This window comes from Vulpes lagopus, chromosome 1 (assembly GCF_018345385.1).
Source record: "Vulpes lagopus strain Blue_001 chromosome 1, ASM1834538v1, whole genome shotgun sequence".
Lineage (NCBI taxonomy): Eukaryota > Metazoa > Chordata > Mammalia > Carnivora > Canidae > Vulpes > Vulpes lagopus.
In genome coordinates, this window is record NC_054824.1 from 58,317,772 (window position 1) to 58,339,834 (window position 22,063).

General features: G+C 36.4%; 1 protein-coding gene across 1 annotated transcript in view; it reads left to right on the forward strand.

Moving 5' to 3' along the window:
* Positions 1–24: 24 nt before the first annotated feature.
* Positions 25–22,063, forward strand: part of LOC121474005 (24-hydroxycholesterol 7-alpha-hydroxylase) — an 89,925-nt gene continuing 67,886 nt past the window's right edge. The window contains exons 1-5 of the mRNA XM_041726840.1: positions 25–365; positions 12,519–12,654; positions 15,169–15,343; positions 16,672–16,821; positions 17,764–17,857. Of these exons, the coding sequence (XP_041582774.1) occupies positions 189–365; positions 12,519–12,654; positions 15,169–15,343; positions 16,672–16,821; positions 17,764–17,857 (732 nt within the window). The 5' untranslated portion in view covers positions 25–188. The remainder of the gene's footprint in view (positions 366–12,518; positions 12,655–15,168; positions 15,344–16,671; positions 16,822–17,763; positions 17,858–22,063) is intronic.

Here is a 22,063-nt window from a genome sequence, read left to right on the forward strand (position 1 = left end):
ATGATGCAGAAGTCATCTAAAAATTGGGGCGGGGAAAGGAGGCTACAGTCAGGGAGGCAAACAAACTGCGGAAGTTGTAGCCGACAAGTTGGGAGGTCCCGTAGTGCCCCCTCCCAACGGGGAATGAGCAAGTGCCACGGCGGCAGGACTTTTCCCTTCTCTGATTCTGGAAGGTGCTAGACAGAAACATGGAACTGATTCCCCCGACCGTGATTATAATTCTAGGTTGTGTTGCTCTCTTACTGTTCCTTCAGCGGAAGAATTTGCGGGGACCCCCGTGCATAAGGGGCTGGATTCCTTGGATTGGAGCTGGATTTGAGTTTGGGAAAGCCCCTCTAGAATTTATAGAGAAAGCAAGAATCAAGGTATGTGGCCTTAGTAGGTGGGCTTTCCGGAGGAGGTAATGTTTTCTTTTCTTTCTTTTTTTTTTTTATCTTTCATTGCATCTCAAATGCAACATTAACACCCGGGAATATACCCGCTGTCCATACTTAGAGCCAATCATTCCTCAGCTGTCAACGGTTTTACCTTATGCAAGTCTTTTCGAAAGACATAGATTTTTATTGATTATGAACAGATTTTTATCAGCTTGTAGCTGCCTCTCTGGAAGTAGATATTAATTTATAAATGCTAGTTGCTTCATCCTAAGGGTACACACATTAAACATTCGCAATAATTCAGAAAGAAGTGAAATACGGTTAAATATATGAAAACGTGTAGTAAATTAGTATCCGAATTGAAGTTAACACCAGGTTGCCGTAAAAATTGCCTGCAGACTTAACTCTGCAAATTTAGCCAGGCACTGTATTTTCAGCTGGTGTTATTATTTGATGATGATGAGATCCATTTTCACTGCATACTAAAGAGATTAGTGATGGTGTTGTAGTAGATTTTTTTTTTTTTTTGGTCCTGAAAATAGCTTTCAAATATAGTGTATCTTTCAAAAATAGTATGTAAGTTACTGCCAACTATTTTCCTTTATTTCAACGAATGCTTTGACTTACGTTCCTCTGTGTTGTGTGATTGTGGCTTGGGCACTTAACCAATTGTTTCCTCAGAGTAAATTCCAAAAAGTGGAGTTGCCTACTCCAATGACCTGAACATTTAAATTGTTCATATTATTATGTTACCCTTGCAAAAGAATATAGCAATATACACCTTTTCCTTTGAGTATACGGGATTGCCTAGCTCCTCATATTCTGGCCCGCACTCGGTGCCATAATTATTGGGAATCTGGTATAGGAAAAATGATATCTTTTAAGAAATATTTGTTTCCCATAGCCTTCCTTAGTCATGATTTTGATAAATTTTAAGGAACTTTTTTAAAAGCTTGTCTCAGAAGGTCAAGCAAGGTCAAAAAGATTATTCTGTTTTCTTCTAAAAGGTTTGTATTTTCCCATTTTACATTTAGATCTGTGATCCATTTTGAGTTAGTTTTTGTTTTTGTTTTTGTTTTTTTGGTATGGTAAAAGGAAGGGGTAAGGTTAATTTTTTTTCACATCTGGATGCACAGTTGTTCCAACATCATATCCTGAAGGACTGTCCTTTCCTCATTGATCACCTATGGTTAAATTAGTTAACCATATACATGTAAATCTATTTCTAGCCTTTCTACCCCAGTCCATTGATTTATATGCCCACTTCTTTATTAATACTACACTGCCTTAAATACTCTAGTTTTAGAGTAAGTCTTTAAATCAGGCAGTGAAAGTTCTCCATATTCCTCTGTAATTGATTTGCCATTCAAGATTATTTGCATTTTACTATGTTTTAAAACTGGCTTGTTGATATCTTTCATAAAGACTGCTAGAATTATGATGGGAAGTTTATTAAATCTATCGAGAATTTAGAGGAGAATGGACTTCATAACAATAGTAAGTCTTCAAATCTATGAATGCTATGTATCTCTTCGTTTATTTAGCTATATAATTTCTTTCAGAAGTGCTCTGTAGTTTTTGTGATGTGGTCTTGCTTCCAGTTGTTAATTATTTTATATTTGGAGGCTGTTGTAGATAAAATTGCTTTTACTTTTGTTTTCTGGTTGTATCCTGTTGAAACAAAAAATACAGTCCGTTTTCTGTATATGAACTTTATGCCTTGTGATTTACTAAATTCACTTTATTAGTCCTACTTGTTACTTTGGCGATTCTTTAGGATTTTTATACATAAACAATATGTCTTATAAACAGATAAATCTACTTCATTTTTTCTGATCTTTATGCTTTTTATTTCTTTTTCCTGTATTCTTATAATCAGTAGGATTTCTAACATATTATTGAACAGAAGTGGTGAGAGGAGATAAGTTTGTCTTCTTCCTAATATTAGGCGAAATTGTCCAGTATTTCACCATTGAGTGTAATATTAGTTGTAGATTTTTCAGAGGTGCCTATTTCAGTCCTGACCTTCAACCCACACGCGGAATTCACAGATGCCACCAGAGAAATAGTGACTTATTATCTGTTCACATCCATTGTTTTCTAGCTACCAGTAAAATCCTTATCTCACCTGGTTCTGCCTCTTCCTATATAGAAATAGAAGCATCTGTTTTAAAAGCTGCAAAGTATTCTCTGAATCATAGTTTACCCAAACAGTGATTTAATGATTGACATAGTATGTTTACTCTGTTGTGCTATTATAAATACTGTAGGAACAAGTGTAATTTCTTTGTTTGAAAATGTATCTATAGAATGAATTATCAGATTCAAAGTCTGAATGCATTTATAATTTAGAGCGAAATAAGAAACCTTTTGAATGTTTTGACCAAGAGTAATGGGATCTGATTTAAATCATAAAGTTTCACTTTGGCTGCTCTGTTTAAAACAGGAATGCAAGAATAAAAGGAAGAAGATAATTTGAAGGTTATCGCAATAATTCAAACTTGAGATCATTGTGGTTTGGACCATGGTGATGGCAGTGGAAATTTGAGAAGTGGCTGGATATATTTTGAAGGTAGAAGCAGCAGGATTTACACACCAGTTGCCTGTGATGTATAAAAGAATGAAAAAGGTCCAAGATGACTCCAAGAAGTTTGGCTTGAGTAGCTAGAAAATGGGAGTTGCCATCAAGTGAGACCGTCACAAATATAAGAATTGGAAGGGGAAAAGTTATCAGAAGTGCAGCTTTAGCTAGGTTGAGTTTGATAAAAAATAAAAAATAATGTAAAAGATAAAAATTTTAAAAATTAAAAGGAAAGGATCTGTTGAGATATGTTGGTGTTTGGTATGTTGATATCCAAGCAGGAATACTGAATTCAGCAGCTGGGTAAATAAATTTGGAGTTTGCCAAAGACGTCCAGTGATGCATAGTTTCAGCCTCTTTTACCTATCTTCTATAGGTGTCATTTCCCCTGAAATTCTTTTCACATATTTATTTCTATTTAATGATTTTTAAAATTTTTTCACATTTCTATATTCTCTTTTCCTTAGAGTCTGTTTCCTGTGGGTTGTAGACTCCCTTGTGCTTCTTGTCATTGTTATCTTTTTTTTTAAAGATTTTATTTATTCATTTGAGAGAGAGAGCATGGGGGGAAGGAAAGAGAATCAGACCTCCCACTGAGTGTGAAGCCCAGTGAGGTGCAAAGCTTGATCCCAGGACCCCAAGATCATGCCCTGACCTGAAACCAAGTCTGGTGCTTAACCAGCTAAGCCACCCAGGCACCCCAGTCATTGTTATCGTTTATTCAGAAATGTCGTTACTGTTTCTTTCTTTCTTGTGTTCCTTTATCTCCTAATTTTCCTCTGTTGTCCAGCTACTTCTTCCATGGAGAAGAATACTTATATTTCTTCTTTGCTTATTTCCTTTGCAGTTGCAATTAGTATGTTAATTTCTTTCATTATGAAAAAAAATGAAAGTAATTTTGCATTACAGGTTTCATGTGCCCTATGGCAGAATGTTTTTGGTGAGTTATTTCATTTGTAAGCAAGTTCTGCTCTTTTTTTCCCTTTTATTTTTTTTAAGAATTTTTCTTACAGAATTGAATTTTTCCTTTTTTGTTTAACTGTATTTTAAGGAGTTGAGTTGTCTTGGACTAGCTGTCAGCAGGAGATTTTGCTTGGAGCAGTTGCTTTCCAGGTTTCTTGACTTAGTCTTTTTTTTTTTTTTTTTTAAGATTTTATTTATTTATTCATGACAGACAGAGAGAGAGAGAGAGGCAGAGACACAGGCAGAGGGAGAAGCAGGCTCCATGCAGGGAGCCTGACGTGGGACTCAATCCGTGGTCTCCAGGATCACACCCTGGGCCGAAGGCCGCGCCAAACCGCAGGGCCATCCGGGCTGCCCTTGACTTAGTCTTTTATCCTACCTTATGACAGTGAAAATATAGTGCCTCTGTGCACCCATGGCTGCTTTGCTTTTTAGTATATAATCTTGCAGACGAGTTCTCACTGACTTTCTTCAATAGCTGCTGCTAGTATAAGAGGTGACCTGTGTCTTCCCAGGTGTACTCTTCACTTTTAGAAGGTAGTGCTTCCTGTGTTATCTTTTACTACCTCCCTCAGTACCCACGGCCTGTTTATCTTAGTACATCTCATAGTGGTTCCAACTCTGTATATTTCCTTCTCATATCTCAAGAGTGTGTATTTCTGAGCTTTTCCATTGTTGAACTTCCCCTCCCTGTGGTGCACCGCCCTGCCCCCCACTGCACATTCCCGTTTTCTTTCCCACCATGCTGTGATAGCTTCTAAGAGCAGAACTGAGAGTTTTGCAGGTATAAGGTACTAGGGGTAACCATTGTAGTTAGTATATTTTCTTCTTATTGTTCAGATCAGTATGTTGCTTTTGCATATATGTTTCATTCTCCTTGTGGCTCTGTGTGATTTCCAGGAAAGAAGTGGAACAATTCAGAAAGGAGTTGCCATACCATAATGCCACTACCAAAACTGGAAGTTGGTCTTTTTTAAAAAATAGTTTTATTTTCAGATAGGTCCATATTCCAAAGTCATGAACATATACATAGAGTAAAAGGGCTTCCTCTCATCTCTATCCTCTGGATGCCTATCTTCTCTTCCAACAGGAATGCTTCCATTCTCTTATATAACTTTCAGAGATATTCTGTGAATGAAAAAAAAATTAGAAATGTTTCCGTCTGAAAAGATGGGGTAGTTGCACTTTCTCCTATTCTTCCCACTAAGTGCAGCTAAATAATAATTGAACCTTAGATATAAAACAAACATGAAAAGATTCTAAAAGGTAGAGAGAGGAAGGCAGACAGGCTAGTGACCACAGTTTCTGGTGAACAATATGGCATTGAAATCCTTGATTTTTTTTCCTGTTTCATGTATCTAGATTGGGGTCTAGAAAAGTCAGCAACCTGGAGATGCCAGTGGGCACAGGTCTAAACAAAACAAAACAAAACAAAAAAATAACAACAAAAAACTCAAGCCGACTCTCTTAAGGTAAAGGCCCAAGAAAGGAGCAGCCTAGGGAGACAGAAAACTTTTAGACTATAACCACTCCAGGCAAACACAGCAGGAAAAAATTACGGCATCAGGTGCCATAGTGAAAAGGCTAGCCCTAAATCCTGGCCAGGCTGTAATGAAGTAACCCTCCCTCTTCTAGCAGGGGTGATGTCAAAAGAAGCCTAGAGGAGGGTCATGACTTTCCATCCTGCTCAGCAGGAATGAGGCCATCCCCACTGTGGTGTTAATGGAGACCGCACCAAGAGCACGGACTGTATCACCAGTGAGCAATAACAAGGAGTCTCCTCCTACTCACTGGGGTGGTGACCCATGATCCTGAGAGGATGGGTCAAGATATTCATCACCATTTAGCAAGAAAGAGGCTACTCCTCAAACATCTTCTCTTTCCTGAAGCCAGTGGAGGTCATGTGGGAGCAATAATGAGGAATTCCTTCTCCCAGCCAGAGTGATATAAGAAGAACCGGGATCCCTGGGTGGCGCAGCGGTTTGGCGCCTGCCTTTGGCCCAGGGCGCGATCCTGGAGACCCGGGATCGAGTCCCATGTCAGGCTCCCGGTGCATGGAGCCTGCTTCTCCCTCTGCCTGTGTCTCTGCCTCTCTCTCTCTCTCTCTGTGTGTGACTATCATAAATAAATAAAAATTAAAAAAAAAAAATCCTGGTATTCAAGTACACCTGAAAGCAATTTCAGAATTGCAATTAATTGAAACTAGTTATCAGTCTTTAAAAAAAAAAAAAAAAAAAAAGAAGAACCTAGTAGGGAGACTTGCTTTGACCCTCAAACAGCAGTAACAAGGGGTCCTCTCCCCATGCTGAGTGATAAAACTAAATTCCCATTCCCCCTACATGGCAATAATGAGGTGGCATTCCCCTTCTAACATCAGAATAATGCCAAAGGAAGCCTGGAAAAAAATATGAGTTAAATTAAATGCCATGTTATCATATCCAAAATGTCCAGATTTTGGTAGAAAATCACTCCTCATACCAAGAACCAAGAGGATTTCAATTGGAATAAGAAGAAACAATCCACAGATGGCACAGCTATTAGAATTATCTGCCAGAGAGCTTAAGGCAGCCATGATAAAAATGCTTCAACAAGTAATTACACGCATGCTTGAAAGAAATGAAAAAATAGAAAGTCTTAGGAAAGAAACAAAGTCTTTGTAATAAAATAATATATATAAAGTAGAAACATGGAAATTTCAGAACTGAAAAATACAATAACTAAAAAAAAAAAAAACTCAGTGGATGCATACAATAGCACAACGGAGAAGAATGAAAAGAACTAATGAATTTCAACACAGGTCAATAAAAATTGCCCAGTATGAAAAGCAAAAAGAAAATAGACTGGAAGGGGGGGGGGGAAGATGAGCACTTCAGGGACTGTAAAAGACCTAACATTTATGTCACCAGAGTCCTGGAAACAGAGGAGAAAGAGGATGAGACTGAAAAAGTATCTGTAGAAAGTAGGGCTGAAAATTTTCCAAATGTGGCAACAGATGTAAACCTACAGATTAGAAAAGCTAGTTCCAAACAGGATAAAGCTAAGGAAGTCCACAGCAAGACAAATGATAGACAAACTTCTGAAAACTAAAGACAAAGATAATTTTAAAAAACAGCAAAAGACAAATGGAAACTTATTACAGTGAGAATTGGGACTGGAATGATAGCAGATTCTTCATCAGAAACCATGGAGACCAGGAGGAATGGCATACCAATTTTCAAGTGCTCAAAGGAAAGAACTATTAACTTAGAATCCTGTCTCCAGCAAAAATATCCTTTAGAAATTAAGGGGGAGCCAAGACATTCTCAGTTGAAGGAAAACTAAGAGAATTTTCTGCTGGAAGACCTACTGTCCTCAACAAATGACTAGAAGTAGTTCTCCAAACAGAAAGGAAGCAATGAAAGAAGAAATCTTGGACATCAAGAAGGAAGTAAGGACACAGTAAACAAAAGATATATAAATGCAATACTTTTCTTCTCCTCTTATGATTTCTGAATTATGTTTGGTGGCTAAAGCAAAAATTATAACACTGTTTGATACTGTTCTAGATGTATGTAAGGGAAATGCTAAGGAAAATTACATTATAAATGGGAGAAAACAAAGAAATATAAAGAGAGATTCACTTGATCTGGTAAAATGGCCATGCTATGCAGCCATTGTAGAAGATAGTATGGAAGTTTCTTAAAAAGTTAAAAATAGAACTACCCTGTGATCCACTAATTGCACTGCTGGCTATTTACCCCATTTATATTTTTTGAGGTATTATTCAGCCATTAAAAAAAGAATGAAACCTTGCTATTTGCAACATGGATGGGGCTAAAGAGTATAATGCTAAGCAAAATAAGTCAGAAAAAGACAAATACCATATGATTTCACTCATATGGAATTTAAGAAAATAAAGGAAAAAAAGAGCAAGAGAAACCAAGAAATGGACTTAATTATAGAGAACAAACTGATGGTTACCAGAAGGGAGGTGGATGGGGGATGGGTGAAATAAGTGGATTAAAGAGTACATTTATCTTGATGAACATTAAGTAATGTATAGAATTGTTGAGTCACTACACTGTACACCTGAAACTAATATGACACTGTATGCTAACTATGCTGGAATTTAAAAACTTTAAAAAGTGGCTATACTAATTTACTATGATAAGTTATGTATATATAATGTAATAGCTAGAGTAATCACTGAAAAATTCACAAAAAGGTCCACTTAAAAATGCTATAGATGAGTCAATGGAATTCTAAACAAAGTTCAAGTAACACACAGGAAAGCAGAGAAAACAGAAAAACAAAAACCAGAGAGAATAAACAAAAAATAACAAGTCTTAAACATTAGTATGTCAATAATTTAAGCTATAAAAGATATAAATACAATTATTAAAAGACAAATATTTGCAAAATAGATTAAAAATTACCCAGCTGTATGATGTAAAATAGAAACTCACTTTAAATATAATGAAATAAGCAGGTGAAAAACAAAAATATGGAAAAAGGTATATTGTGCAAGCATTAGTCAAAAGAAAGTAGGAGTTATATTAATAGCAGAAAAAGTAACTTCAGAGCCAAGAAAATTACCAGAGATGGGGGGGAGGGTGCTTATAAAGTGATAATGGGATCAGTATACCAGAAGGAGTTAGCAATTCTAAACATGCATGCACCAAACCACAGAGCTGTAAATTCTATGAAACAAAAACTAGAACCAAAATAAGAAAAGGACAAATCCAGTTATAATTAAATATTTCAACAACCTGAACAATGAGTAGAACAGCTAAGACAGAAAATCAGCTAGAATATAAAAGACCACCAACCAAAAAGATCTAATGAATATGTGTAGAGCATTCCACCTATTAAAGCAGGTTATGTAATCTTTCAAGTGTCCGTGAGACACATGACAAGTTAGATCGTATTCAGGGCCACAGACCTACACAAAATTTAAAAGAATTCTAATCATACAATGTATTCTCTGACTAGAGTGAAATGAAACTAGAAGTCAATAATAGGAAGCTCTCCATAACACTTGGAGAGAAACAACATATTTCTAAATAATCTAATAGTTAAAGGGAAAGTCTCAAGGGAAATAAAAAGTTATGCTGAATCCAGAGATTCCTGGGTGGCTCAGGTTTAGCGCCTGCCTCAGGCCCAGGGCAGGGTCCTGGAGGCCCGGGATTGAGTACCACGTCCGGCTCCCTGTGTGGAGCCTGCTTCTTCCTCTGCCTGTGTCTCTGCCTCTCTCTCTCTCTCTCTCTCTGTGTCTCATGAATAAATAAAATCTTTTTTAAAAATTATGCTGAATTGAAAGAAAATAAAAATACAACCTATCAATTTGGAGAGGGAGCACAGCTAAAGCAGTGCGGAGAAAGACATTATTATCACTAAGTATTTGCATTATAAAGGAGCATTAAGAGTGAAATGAATAAAGCTGCTCTGTCAATCCCCTCCTCACAAAAGAGCAAAATAAACCCCAAACAAGAAAAAGGAAGGAAATATTTTCTGTTTCACTTCAAAAGAAATCAATGAAAGTGAAAACAGAAAAAAAAATGGAGAAAATCAGTGAAAGAACCAATTCTTTGTAAAGAGCAATAATTTTGAAAGACCTCACACAAGAGAAGGGAAAAAAAAGACACAAATTATTAATCTCAGGAATAAAATGAAGCATATGCTGCAGGCATCAAAAAGATGGTAAGGGAAGACTGTAAGCAACCCTGCACTTAGAACAACCCTGCACTTTGACAACTTAGATGAAATGGACCAAATTCACCCCAAAATACAAGTATTCCATATTCAGTATGAAATAGATAATTTGAGTCACCCTATATTATTTAGGAAATTGAGTTCATAATTTTAAATATGAATTAAAAAATCTTAAGGCCCAGATTGTTTCACTGGAGAATTAATTATGCCAAATGTCTAAAGAAGAATTAACATCAATTTTATACAATGTCTTCCATAAAGGAGAAAAGGAGTATGTCTGTTTATTTTATGAAGCTAGGGTCACCCTGATAACAAACCAGATAAAGATAGAAAAAAGAAAACTACAGATCAGTATTCCTTATGAATATAGGTGCAAATGTCCTCAGCAAAATACCAGGAAATAAAATCCAGCAATATATGAAAGGGATTATAAACCCCATGGCCCCATGATTCCCTTCTAGAGATTTAAGACAGGCCCAATATTTGAAAATCAGTTAGTGCAAGCCACCATACTAATAGGTGAGAGAAGAAGAGTCACATGGACATATTGATTTATACAGAAAAAGCATTTGACAAAATGCTACACCCATCCATGATTGTTAAAAACTATCAGAAAAGTAGTAATAGAGAGAGGCTTCTTCAAATTCATAAAGAAAATTTACAAAAATTTTACAGCTAACAGTAATCTTAATTGTGAAAGAGTAAATGCTTCATTTCTGCTTGGGAACAAAGCAGGGATATCTATTGCCACCACTTTTATTCCACAAAATGCTGAAAGTTCTGGTGGGTGCAATTAAGCGAGAAAAAGAAACAAAAGTCATATGGAAAGGAACAAATAAAACTGTCTCTGTTTGCAGATGATGTGGTTGTTTACTTAGAAAATCTCAAGGAATCTACAAAAGATCTCCTAGAATTAATCACAAAATACAACAAGGTCACAGAATACAAAGTCAACATACAAATATCATTTGTATCACTAAATACATGTGCAGATGGTAGTTAAAAATACAGTGCCACTTACAGTCATTCAAAAAGAGAAAGAAATATTTAGATATAAATTTAATAGCACATGTATAGAACTTTATGCTGAAAACTACAAAACATTGATGAAAGAAATTGAAGATATTAATGAAGAGACATACCATATTCATGGATTGGAAAAGTCAACCATCGTAAAGATGTCAATTCTCCCTAAATCAAATATACAAGTTAAGTGCAAATTATATCAAATTTCTAGTAAAGTATAGTTATAGACAAGATTATTTGATAATTTACATGGAATGGCAAAAGAACTGGAATAGCTAAAACAATTTTTAAAAGAATGAAATGGGAAGAATTACTACTCATTTTCAAGACTCATTACATAGCTCCAGTATTCAAGATTATGCAGTTGGAGGGATAGATACAGAGAGCGATGAAACAGAGTTGAGTACCCAGAAATAGACACACTAAATGCCCAAATGACTTTAGACACAGGCACAAAAACTATTTATTTAAATAAAGATAGTCATTTCAACAAATGGCAGTGAAGCAATTAGACACCAATTAGCCAAAACAAAATAAAATGCAAGACAAGTCTCGCATCTTAAATAAAAATTAACTCAAAATAGATCACCAACTTATATGTAAAACATAACGCTTAGAAAAAAAAAGAATAATCTGGGACTAAAACATAGTTTTTAGACTTGACACCAAAGGCACAACCCATAAAAACAAAAGCTGATAAATTGGATCTCATGAAAATTACAAGCTTTTGCTCTGTGAAAGACCCTGTTAGGACTGGGAAGACAAAAAAAAAAAAAAAAAAAAAAATGGAGACTGGGAAGACAGGAGAGAAAATATTTGGAAGTCATATATCTGATGAGGGACTGCTATCTAGGATATATAAAGAACTCTCCACACTCAGTATTTAAAAAAAAAAGTCAACTAAAGAAATGGCAAATGATATTAACAAGTTACTTAATAAGATATAAAACTGGCAAATGAACACATGAAAAAATGTTCAACATCATTAGCCAATTGAGGATATGCAAATGAAAATGAAAACCACAATGAGATATCACCACATACCTATCAGAATGGCTAAATAAAAAAAAAATGACACCTATCATTACTCAGGTGCTAGTAAGAGTATAGAGAAACTAGATGTGACTATAAAAAGGCAACATGAGGCATTTCACGGTGATGGAAATATTCTGTACCTTGACTTTATCACTATTGGTGGTTCTGTTACCATAGGATAGTTTTGCAACATATTAGCACTAAGGAAAACAGTAATCAATACGTAGGGTTGCTTTGTATTATTTCTTATAACTGCACATTACTCTATAATTATCTCAAAATAAAATGTTTGTGAACTAACACATAAGCACCACTTCTACAACATACTGTATGTGCTTGCCTTTGCTTCCTAACACCCAGGTATTCGGGGGAAATAGTAATTTTGGAAAGTGAGAAAGTGAACACATTAGAGAAATTTTTAGGATTGCAGGAAATTGTTGAGTGACCACTAAGGTAATATCAGTCAGCTGTTTGGTGTCTTTTTCATGGACAAAATTGAGCTATAGTTGGTCATACGCCTACTGATATCTGGAAAACAATGTTCAAATATCACTGTTTGACATAATTTTTAGTAATTATGTCCAATTATTATTATTATACTATAAGAAAGGAAACTTTAAAACAAATAATGATCAAAATGAAAGTTAAGTATTAGGACAGAATAAATTATGATTTGTATAATTTAGATTTGGCTGAATCCATCAAAATTTATGAATAATCACCATTATATAATCATAATAATTTGTATCTTTATGATAACTTCAGCACTGGGGTTCTCACATAACCCTTGGCCCAGTAACTTATTAGAAATGCTTACTAATAGCTGTATTTATGTTTTCTTTCAGTATGGACCAATATTTACAGTATTTGTTATGGGCAACCGAATGACCTTTGTTACTGAAGAAGAGGGAATTAATGTGTTTCTAAAATCCAAAGAAGTGAATTTTGAACTAGCAGTGCAAAATCCCGTCTATCGCACAGGTAAAGAATATTTTCAGATAGTTTGAAAATACCACATTGGAATCCAAGAGTAGCTCTGCTAGCAGTATACTCTCACTCCTCTATCAGGAATATTGACAGCCCCTTCTTTATTTTATTCTTTAAAATTCGGACAGAAGGTAGAAAGAATATCTGATGAGTTTGGTCTTTGAAAAACAAATTATAAGCCTCATTTAAGTCTTAATTAGACGTATGTAAGAGATGAGGTTACCTCCCTGCTGTTTACTTTGGAAAATATTTGGAATCTGTATCCTGTTACAGCTCCCAAGATGTCATTCACTCTGTTCTGCTGCTGTGTATACAGTGTTCTACAGGCTATAGCTCTTGGCTTGATCACATGTTGCTACTCTGCTCAGTGAAAGTAGAATTCCACTGCTTAGTAAGCCCTTTACTGTGGCATTTCCTGACACATTCCATGGGGCCATTAAGGTAAGTGGGGCTTGGCTTCATGTAATTGGTGGCCTTTTGTTCTCCGTCCTCAGAGACTGCTGGATTTTAGTTGTCAGCATGCTTCCAGTGTGACTATCCACATTATTTCTTCCTAGGCTGCAAACGTGCGGTGCTGAGGCCATTTGTCCTCCCAAGAATGCGGAGTCCTTTCATTTTTGTGCCTGATTCTTTTCTTTGCTTTCGCCATGTCTGTGCTTGCTTCTGTTGTTATGGCTTTTTTTTTTTCTCGTGGTTTCCTTTTTGGCTTCTTTCTTAGGTTCATCTTCGTGTAGCCTCTCATGTGTCTCTTGCCATTAAAACAAAAAAGTTTTAAAAGCTGTCAGTGACGAATAGCATGATGATTATTTCTTCTTGATTGCATGAAAATCACAACATGTTAGTTAAATTCTCAATTTAGTGCTTCTTGATATTTAGACGAGAGTATTCCAGATCGAAGAATATAAATATTTTGAAATTTTGAAGGCTCTTGGTCTATTAAGTTCATGTATCCCTCCAGAAAAATGTGCCAGCTTACTCACCTATCAGGGGTGCATGGAAGTGATGAAGTTTTTTTACCTTTACCTTCTCTGGGGATGTCCGTTTAAATATTTCTATTTAATAGGCAAAATATGTTAATATGTGCTCTTGAGCCAGCTTCCCATTCCTCTCTTATAGTTCCCTACTACAGAGATGTATACTCAGGAAACCTAAGCATTTTTAATTAACTTATACAAAATATTATCTACACATAAAAAGGCTGATGAAATATAAAACTAAAAAAGCCATCAGAAAGGATGAATACCTACCAATTACATTGACATGGATGGAACTGGAGGGTATTATGCTGAGTGAAATAAGTCAATCAGAGAAAGACAATTACATGGTTTCATTCATACGTGGAATATAAGAAATAGTGAAAGGGACCATAGGAAAGGGGAAAATCTGAGTGGGGAAAAATTAGAGAGGAAGACAAATGATGAGAGACTCCTAACTCTGGGAAACAAATAGAGGTTTGCAGAAGTGGAGGTGGGTGGGAGGATGGGGTAACTGGGTGATGGGCACTAAGCAGGGCACTTGATGGGATGAGCACAGGGTGTTATACTATATGTTGGCAAATAGGATTTGAATTAAAAAAATGTTTTTGAAAAGGTTATTTTGCAGACAATAAAACAGGATTAAAGAAAATATAAAAGAATAATACGTTTTTTAAAAGATTTTATTTATTTGAAAGAGAGACCATAAGTGGCAGAGAGGGGCAGAGGGAGAGAGAGAAGCAGACTACTTGCTGAGCAGAGAGCCTGTTGCAGGGCTTGATCTCAGGACTCTGAGATCATGACCTGAGCTGAAGGCAGACACTTAACTGACTGAGCCACCAGATGGCACAAGAATAATGACTATAAAGACTTTCACTCTTACTAGCTGAACTCAAGTGGGAGTGTATATCATGGAAGGAACATGAACACTAACACAAAGGAGGTAGTGGAACCAGAGCTACTCATGGGGTAGAAGGAGAAATAGAAGTTAGTAGGAGAAATGTGTGGCTTCTAGTTGCAGGTGTGTGGGAATGGGGTGAGGTTGGTCAAGGAAAGAGTGTTTTGAGCAGATAGAACATGTCATAAAAATGCTGGGAGATATAAATATAAATATTGGAAATACCACACTGTATCTGAGATACAAATTTGGGGGGAGAAGGGCCTGGAAATGTCACTGGAGAACTGGAAAGATGGTAGAAGGTCTTTTAAACTTTGTTAAGGGTAGGAAGCCAATGAAATCTTTTAAACATAGAAAGAAAAATCGCTAGGTTTGCACTTCCCAGAAACCCTCTTAATCACCCATTTGTAGATCACCCCTTAGAGTGAATTTCCCTACAGACTTCTGCTGTCTCATAGGATATGCTGAATCTTTGCCTACTCTTATTTGCAAGAGGTGATTATATAAGTGTTGGGAGGATTCTGGGAGGACTTTGGCTCTAATCCCTAATGACCAAGTAATAGTAGATAGAGGTAGATTGACAGTTTGCTTCAGGGAGTTGTTGCTTCTTTTGAAAATAGTTTTCTCTGTTTATAGCATCAATTCCAAAGAATACTTTTTTAGCGCTGCATGAAAAACTTTATATCATGATGAAAGGGAAAATAGGGACTTTCAACCTGTATCAATTCACTGGACAACTGACTGAAGAATTACATGAGCAACTGGAGAATTTAGGCACTCATGGGACAATGGAGCTGAACCACTTAGTAAGGTAAATAGATGCATTAGTATTATTTGATCTTATTGGTTTTTTGTTTTGGGGGGGGTTTTTGGAATAAAAAGGAATTGAAGCCCACACATTTAACTTTAAAGCTTATATGGTGGATTAATGAAATCTATCTAATTAGGCAATTAAAAGATTTTATTAATCTTTTAAATTTTAATTAACAGACAACTTTTCTTTAGCACTCAAATTTGAAGGTGAACCAATAAGCCAATACAATAATTTCCATCCATTTACAGTAATTTCTCCTCAGCCATTCTATGGCATGTAGAACATACCTATCCAGAGGGGATGTTGGGAGACAGGTGAGTCAGGATAAGGCAGAGGAGGGAGTCAGGTGGCCTCAGTCATGTTCTGGAGCTTTCTGGCAATGGTAAGGTGCTGGGCATAGGAACCCTGAGAAAAATTCTTCGCATGCATAAGAAGATTTGGTAAATTGAAATTACCAATTAGGTACTTTTCCATCTCAGTGGGATACTGGGATACTGAAGGCAGGATTCAATAGATAGACTCATAAAAGAAGAACAACATTCAATATTTTGTTAGGGGCCCAGGAAGAGAAAGAGGAAAAAACAAACAAACAAAAAACAAACCAGCAATCAACCAAACTTTTGGCATGCCCAATATCTACAACAAAACCAAGCAAATTCTTGGATATCTTTGAAACTTTGAGGGAAGGAGATCCTGAAAAATTTCAAATGAGGAAGGGATGGTAAATAAAAATGAAACAAGCAGTACTTAGTGTTACTAATCTAGGTCATACTAACAGTCTTTGATATTCTTTAATTTATGTATGGCACAGTAATCATTTTACTCACTTATGGCAAAACTTAATGATGATAGGAACTATAGTATCTATAACTTAACAGATACTGCTTAGTATCTAGCAGTACTAGCTTAAATCTGTAGGATCCCATGAGAGCTTAGGAAATTTGGTAACTATATTGCCCTGACTCTTTGGCTCTCTTTTGAGACTAAGTCTGTATCTTAGCAAATGTTATTATTTGCTAAATAATAAGTACTTGTTGAAATTATATTGAATCAATTTGTTTCTGCTCATCATCTCATATTTGCCAGTATCTACCAGTGCTTGTTTAGAAAGCATTTTAAAGTCTTCCGATAAATAAACCACAATTTCAGTTACCCCTAAGTTATCTTGACCACAGTAAGCAAATATTAAAACCTTTCAAGAGTGACTCTTTCCCAGAAGAATCTACCTCTAATATATAGCTATTAAATAATACCCTTTTTTGTATCCTTTGCCTTTCTCCTTCAGTCATTGGGTCTGACTTTCTATTTGTTTTTTATCTTTGTAGGAATCTCCTTTATCCAGTTACAATGAATATGCTCTTTAAAAAAGGTTTGTTTCCCAGAAATGAGGGAAAAATCAGGGAGTTCTATCAGCATTTTCAAGCTTACGATGAAGGTTTTGAGTACGGGTCCCAGATGCCAGAATGTCTCCTAAGGTAGAGAGCTCTTCCCTATAATTAATTCACTGACCAAGCTCCTCCCAGCAATTCATACACATCTTGTATTCCCCTGTCCTAAGTAGAACAGCATCCACATGGAAGAGATAGATGCTCCTTCTTAACGACCAGTTTGTTTTGGGTGTGTGTGTGACTTGATGGAGGAACCAAAGAAGAAAGATATATTACTTCTTTTTTCCCTTTCTTATTCTGAGGGGCAAAAATGAGATACAGAGAGAAGATATGAGAATGAAACAAAGAATTTCTTTTGAGGGCTTTTATCCCATTTACTCCTTAATATTACCACATTCATTGCTGTAGTTTGGAACCCTGCTAAACCATCAAGTCTGACCAGTCTTAAGAGTCAAACATTGTGGTCCTTGTTTTCTCTAGGGCAAAAGGAAGTGTGGTCAAATGTATTTTTCAGAATTGGCTCAGTGGTTCCAATGCAAAATAACACATGATTTTTAAATATCTTAGCAGTTGCTCTGCAGTAGTGACTGGTCAGAAAATATTAAAAAGATCATAGCTAGTTTGCTTTACCTGGCTTAAGCCAGCATGGGGTCTCTGTGCTAATTTTCATCCTCCAGCAACAGATAAATAGCAAGAGTAAAGGTAGAACAAACAGGTCCTGGGATCTGTTTTTTTTTGTTTGTTTTTGCTTTTTATTCAATGCCAATCGCAGAAGAATTCAAACATTTATTTGCAAAGACAAACAAACAAAACAAAAAAAACCCACTAAGATGTGACTGCCTTGCCCCCTCGATTTTCCTTGTGGACTAATAAGTCTGAAGGTAGACCTTGCATGAAATTCTAGAAAAACTGAAGAAGAAATTTGGAGAAATAATTATAATTCCATATTCTCCCCTTTAATGTCATGACCTGTTTCTCCTGAAGTGATTTCAAATCCATTTATGCACATATTTTTTTTTTCTCACCTAGAAACTGGTCAAAATCCAAAAAGTGGCTTTTAGCACTTTTTGAGAAAAACATTCCAGATATAAAAACATACAAATCTGCAAAAGATAATTCCATGGTAAGTATACCTTAGCTTTTTTGCTAAAATATATGGGATGAAAACAGTAATAAGTTATGATCAAATTTTTTTTTTTTGCCAAAAATCATGAGATTATTTAGGTAACATTTTTGTGTCAAGTACTGTGTTAGATGTTTGCATACATTATTCTATTAAACAGCCTCCCAACAATGAAGTAGGTATCGATGGTCTTCCACATAAGGAAAAACTAAGACTCTAGACAACAACATATAACAAGGTGTTGAAGTTTTTATTGATTTAAATATTATACAGGTGTGTCAACAGTGACAGGTGGGAGTTATGGCACATTAGACAAGGATAACAGAGTTCTGCAAAATAGACTTTGTTCTTGATGCTAATACCACTAATTATCTCTGTCTCCAAATAAAAGGAGATAGTAAGGTATAATTTGAAAAGCAATACATTGGAAGCCACTGCCCCAAGTGTCCTAGCTCTGGTTCTTCAGGTGTGGTTCCTAGACCAATGGTACCAGCATTGCCTGGGGACCACTCAGTTGGAAACTCTGGGGTAGAGCCTACCAATCTGTGGTTTCTTTTATTTTTTTTTTTTAAGATTTTATTTATTTATTCATGAGAGACATAGAGAGAGAGGCAGAGACATAGGCACAGGGAAAAGCAGGCTCCATGCAGGGAACCTGATGCAGTACTTAATCCCAGGACCCCGGGATTATGACCTGAGCCAAAGGCATAGGCACCCAGGCACCACAAATTTGTGGTCTCATAGGCCTTCCAGGAGGTTCTGATCCTTGTATAATGCAAAATTCTCAACCCTGCCTGCTCATCAGGATCTCTGGGAGTTTTTGAAAACTACCTGATGCTCCAGACCTCCCTGCATTGGAGGCTGGGATTCACTTGGTCTGAACACAGGCTCAAATCCAGTCACCAGTCGCATGACCTTGGGCATGGCACCTTGCCTCTTCGCTCAGGTTCTACACCTACCTCATAGAATGTGAGATTAAATGAGTTAATATTTGTGAAGCAGTTAGAGAGTAGTGAGGACTACCTAACAGTTTATACCATGTGGTTATCATTAAAAATAAGACCTTTTATTATTTTTTTTTAAATTTTTTTTTTAAAATTTTTATTTATTTATGATAGGCACACAGTGAGAGAGAGAGAGGCAGAGACACAGGCAGAGGGAGAAGCAGGCTCCATGCACCGGGAGCCTGATGTGGGATTCGATCCCGGTTCTCCAGGATCGCGCCCTGGGCCAAAGGCAGGCGCTAAACCGCTGCGCCACCCAGGGATCCCAAGACCTTTTATTATTTATACATAGTATCAAACATTTTTCTTTGCTTACTTTTCATTATTATAGCAAATGTTTTCATGAGCAACTCTAACACTGGAGAGGAAGATCACTTTAGGACAAAAGGGATGTGTGAATGGTTAGGTATCTCCCTAACTAAAGGGAATAGAAAGATATTCTGGAATGCCCTTCATTGATAAATGTTTCATCTAAAGGTTCTATTTTATAAACAGACCCAGATGAACACATTTTCATTTGCTAATTTTTCAGGATTAGGGGTAAAGATGAGTATAAAAGCTGATCCCAGCTAGATCTGTAATCTATGGGCCTAGCAAACAGGGTTTTTAATGTCCCAGCTAAAACTTTCCACTGACAGTACTTCTAGAGTAGCATTTCTTTTTCCTACTGTGAAAAAAATGAGTCATTTTTGATCATATATACTCTAACTCTATATTTGAGTAAAGACAGATATTGAATTTTGCTGAAGCTAATCCAATGCTTAAGACTTTGAGGTAGAACTCAGTTTGATCATTCATGAGCAGTTTTCACTTTCTTGTGTATCATTTCTGTTTCTTCCAGCAGTGTTCACACTGAGCTTGTGTTTTGTACCCATTTTTTTTTAAAAATGCATTCTAAGAAGAAAATAAAAGATTCTGTTGTCTTCTACTGTGTAAGTAGATTTCAGTGGCCTAGTTAAGCAGAAGACTGGAAGAAGTTTTTGTTTTTTGGAAATATTACACATTTTATCAAATTATAAACATTAAGTGTGATAATTTTTCCCTCATTATTCTATATATGTATTAAGCTAGTATTTTCATTTAAAATTAGGATTTTGGGATCCCTGGGTGGCGCAGCGGTTTAATGCCTGCCTTTGGCCTAGGGCGTGATCCTGGAGTCCTGGGATCGAGTCCCACGTCGGGCTCCCTGCATGGAGCCTGCTTCTCTCTCTGCCTGTGTCTCTGTCTCTCTCTCTCTCTCTCTGTGTCTCTCATGAATAAATAAAATCTTTAATAATAATAATAATAATAATAAAATTAAGATTTCATCTACAGAATAGCATATCCAAAGGGTGAAATCCATGTATAGGATTTTCCATGAGATATAAACTTTGTGTTGTAACAATTTACGTTGTATGATAAAAACTAGCCATAAATAAAGTTTATACTTAAATAATTTATAATTTTGCTAATCCATTGTTACAAAAACAATAAGACATCGCTAATGTTTATGGAGAGCTTACTCTGTGCTAGGCCTAGTATTACACATTTCACAAATTCATGACTCATTTACTTTTCACAACAACTCTAATACCCGGAAAACTGGAGCTTATTAAAACCAGAAAGCTGAGGATTAGAGTGGTTAATCACTTTTAAAACATTATATGCCTTTGTAAGTAACAGTAATATTCTCTCATCATGTATTTTCTCTGATAGCGATCTATTTTATTTATTTTTTAAAGATTATATTTATTTATTCATGAGAGACACAGAGAGAGGCAGAGACATAGACAGAGGGAGAAGCAGGCTCCCTGCAAGGAGCCCAATGTAGGAATCAATCCCAGGGCCCAAGGATTACACACTGAGGTGAAGGCAGACACTCAACCACTGAGCCACCCAGGTGCCCCCAATAATGATTTAATAGTTAATTCTTATAATATCTGAAGCAAAACTCCTTCATGATGGTACAATACAGTTCTCTTAATCCCTAATCCAGGAGAGTTGTGGACTGTATCTCTCATGGCACAGGATAGTACAGGAGCTAAGAGTGTGGGCTCTGGAGCCAGGCCAGGCTCACAGGGTTTGAATCCCAGCTCAACCACAGAAAAGCTACCTGTCCCTGGCAAAGTTCCCTAACTTAATTGTGCTTTAGTTTCCTCAAATGTAAAATGGTGAAGGTGATAATAGTATCTACTTCTTCAAATTGTGGTGAGGAATAAATGGCTAAATACTTGTAAAGCACTTAAAATAGTATTTACCTTAGCAAGCAAATTCTAGACATTAGCTACCATTATTTTTATCACCTAACCCAAGTTATTTAAGATTCAACATACATGAGTAACTTAATGAAAATGTTACAGTGTCTGAATTTCTTCCCCATGATGGGGAATGACTATTGACTAAAGCATGACTGGAAAACCTCCCAGTGAAAAGAAAGCTTTCATGGAATTTGTGTGATGACCTGAGGGAAATCCTAGGTAGCTTTGGATGGGGCTCTGATCTTGGTTGGTGCCATTCTAGTCAAATACCTGTTCTCTGCATGTTGTGGTATTTATACTCTATCCTGGTGTGGCAGTGCATTCTCCATGGTATATAGGCTAAGAATCTTCATGGCAAATGAGGGAAGGGTTTTCTCTGGAATGTTCCAGATATCTTGTTTCTGTATTGCTTGCATTTTCCTAAACCCAGGGGCTTATTTAAAAAATTTGTCCAAATGATTATATGTACTGAGTTTTGCGTTAAGTACTTTATAGGTGATAACTGATTTAATTCTCACAACAATCCTATGAGGTAGGTACTATGTTATGCTATTTTATAGATGACAAAATGGAGACACAGAGCTTAAAGTAACTGGTCCAAAGTTGCCCGGGCCTTGAACAACTAAGCCAGGTTCTGGTTCCACACATAAGGATCTTGGAAGTTGTCACTCCATCCTAACAACAAGTAGAAAGCTGAACAGGCCAACATTAGAATTATCAGACTGGGACTTTAAAACAACTGTGATTAATATGCCAAGGGCTCTAATGCATAAAGTGGACAGCATGCCAGAACAGGTGGACAGTATAACCAGAGAGATGGAAATCCTAAGAATGAACCAAAATCAAATCCTATATATAATAAACACTGTAACAGAAATGAAGGATGCCTTTGATGGGCTTATTTGTAGACTGGTAGAGCTGAGAAAAGAATCTCTAGAGGATATATCAGTTGAATCCCCCCAAAA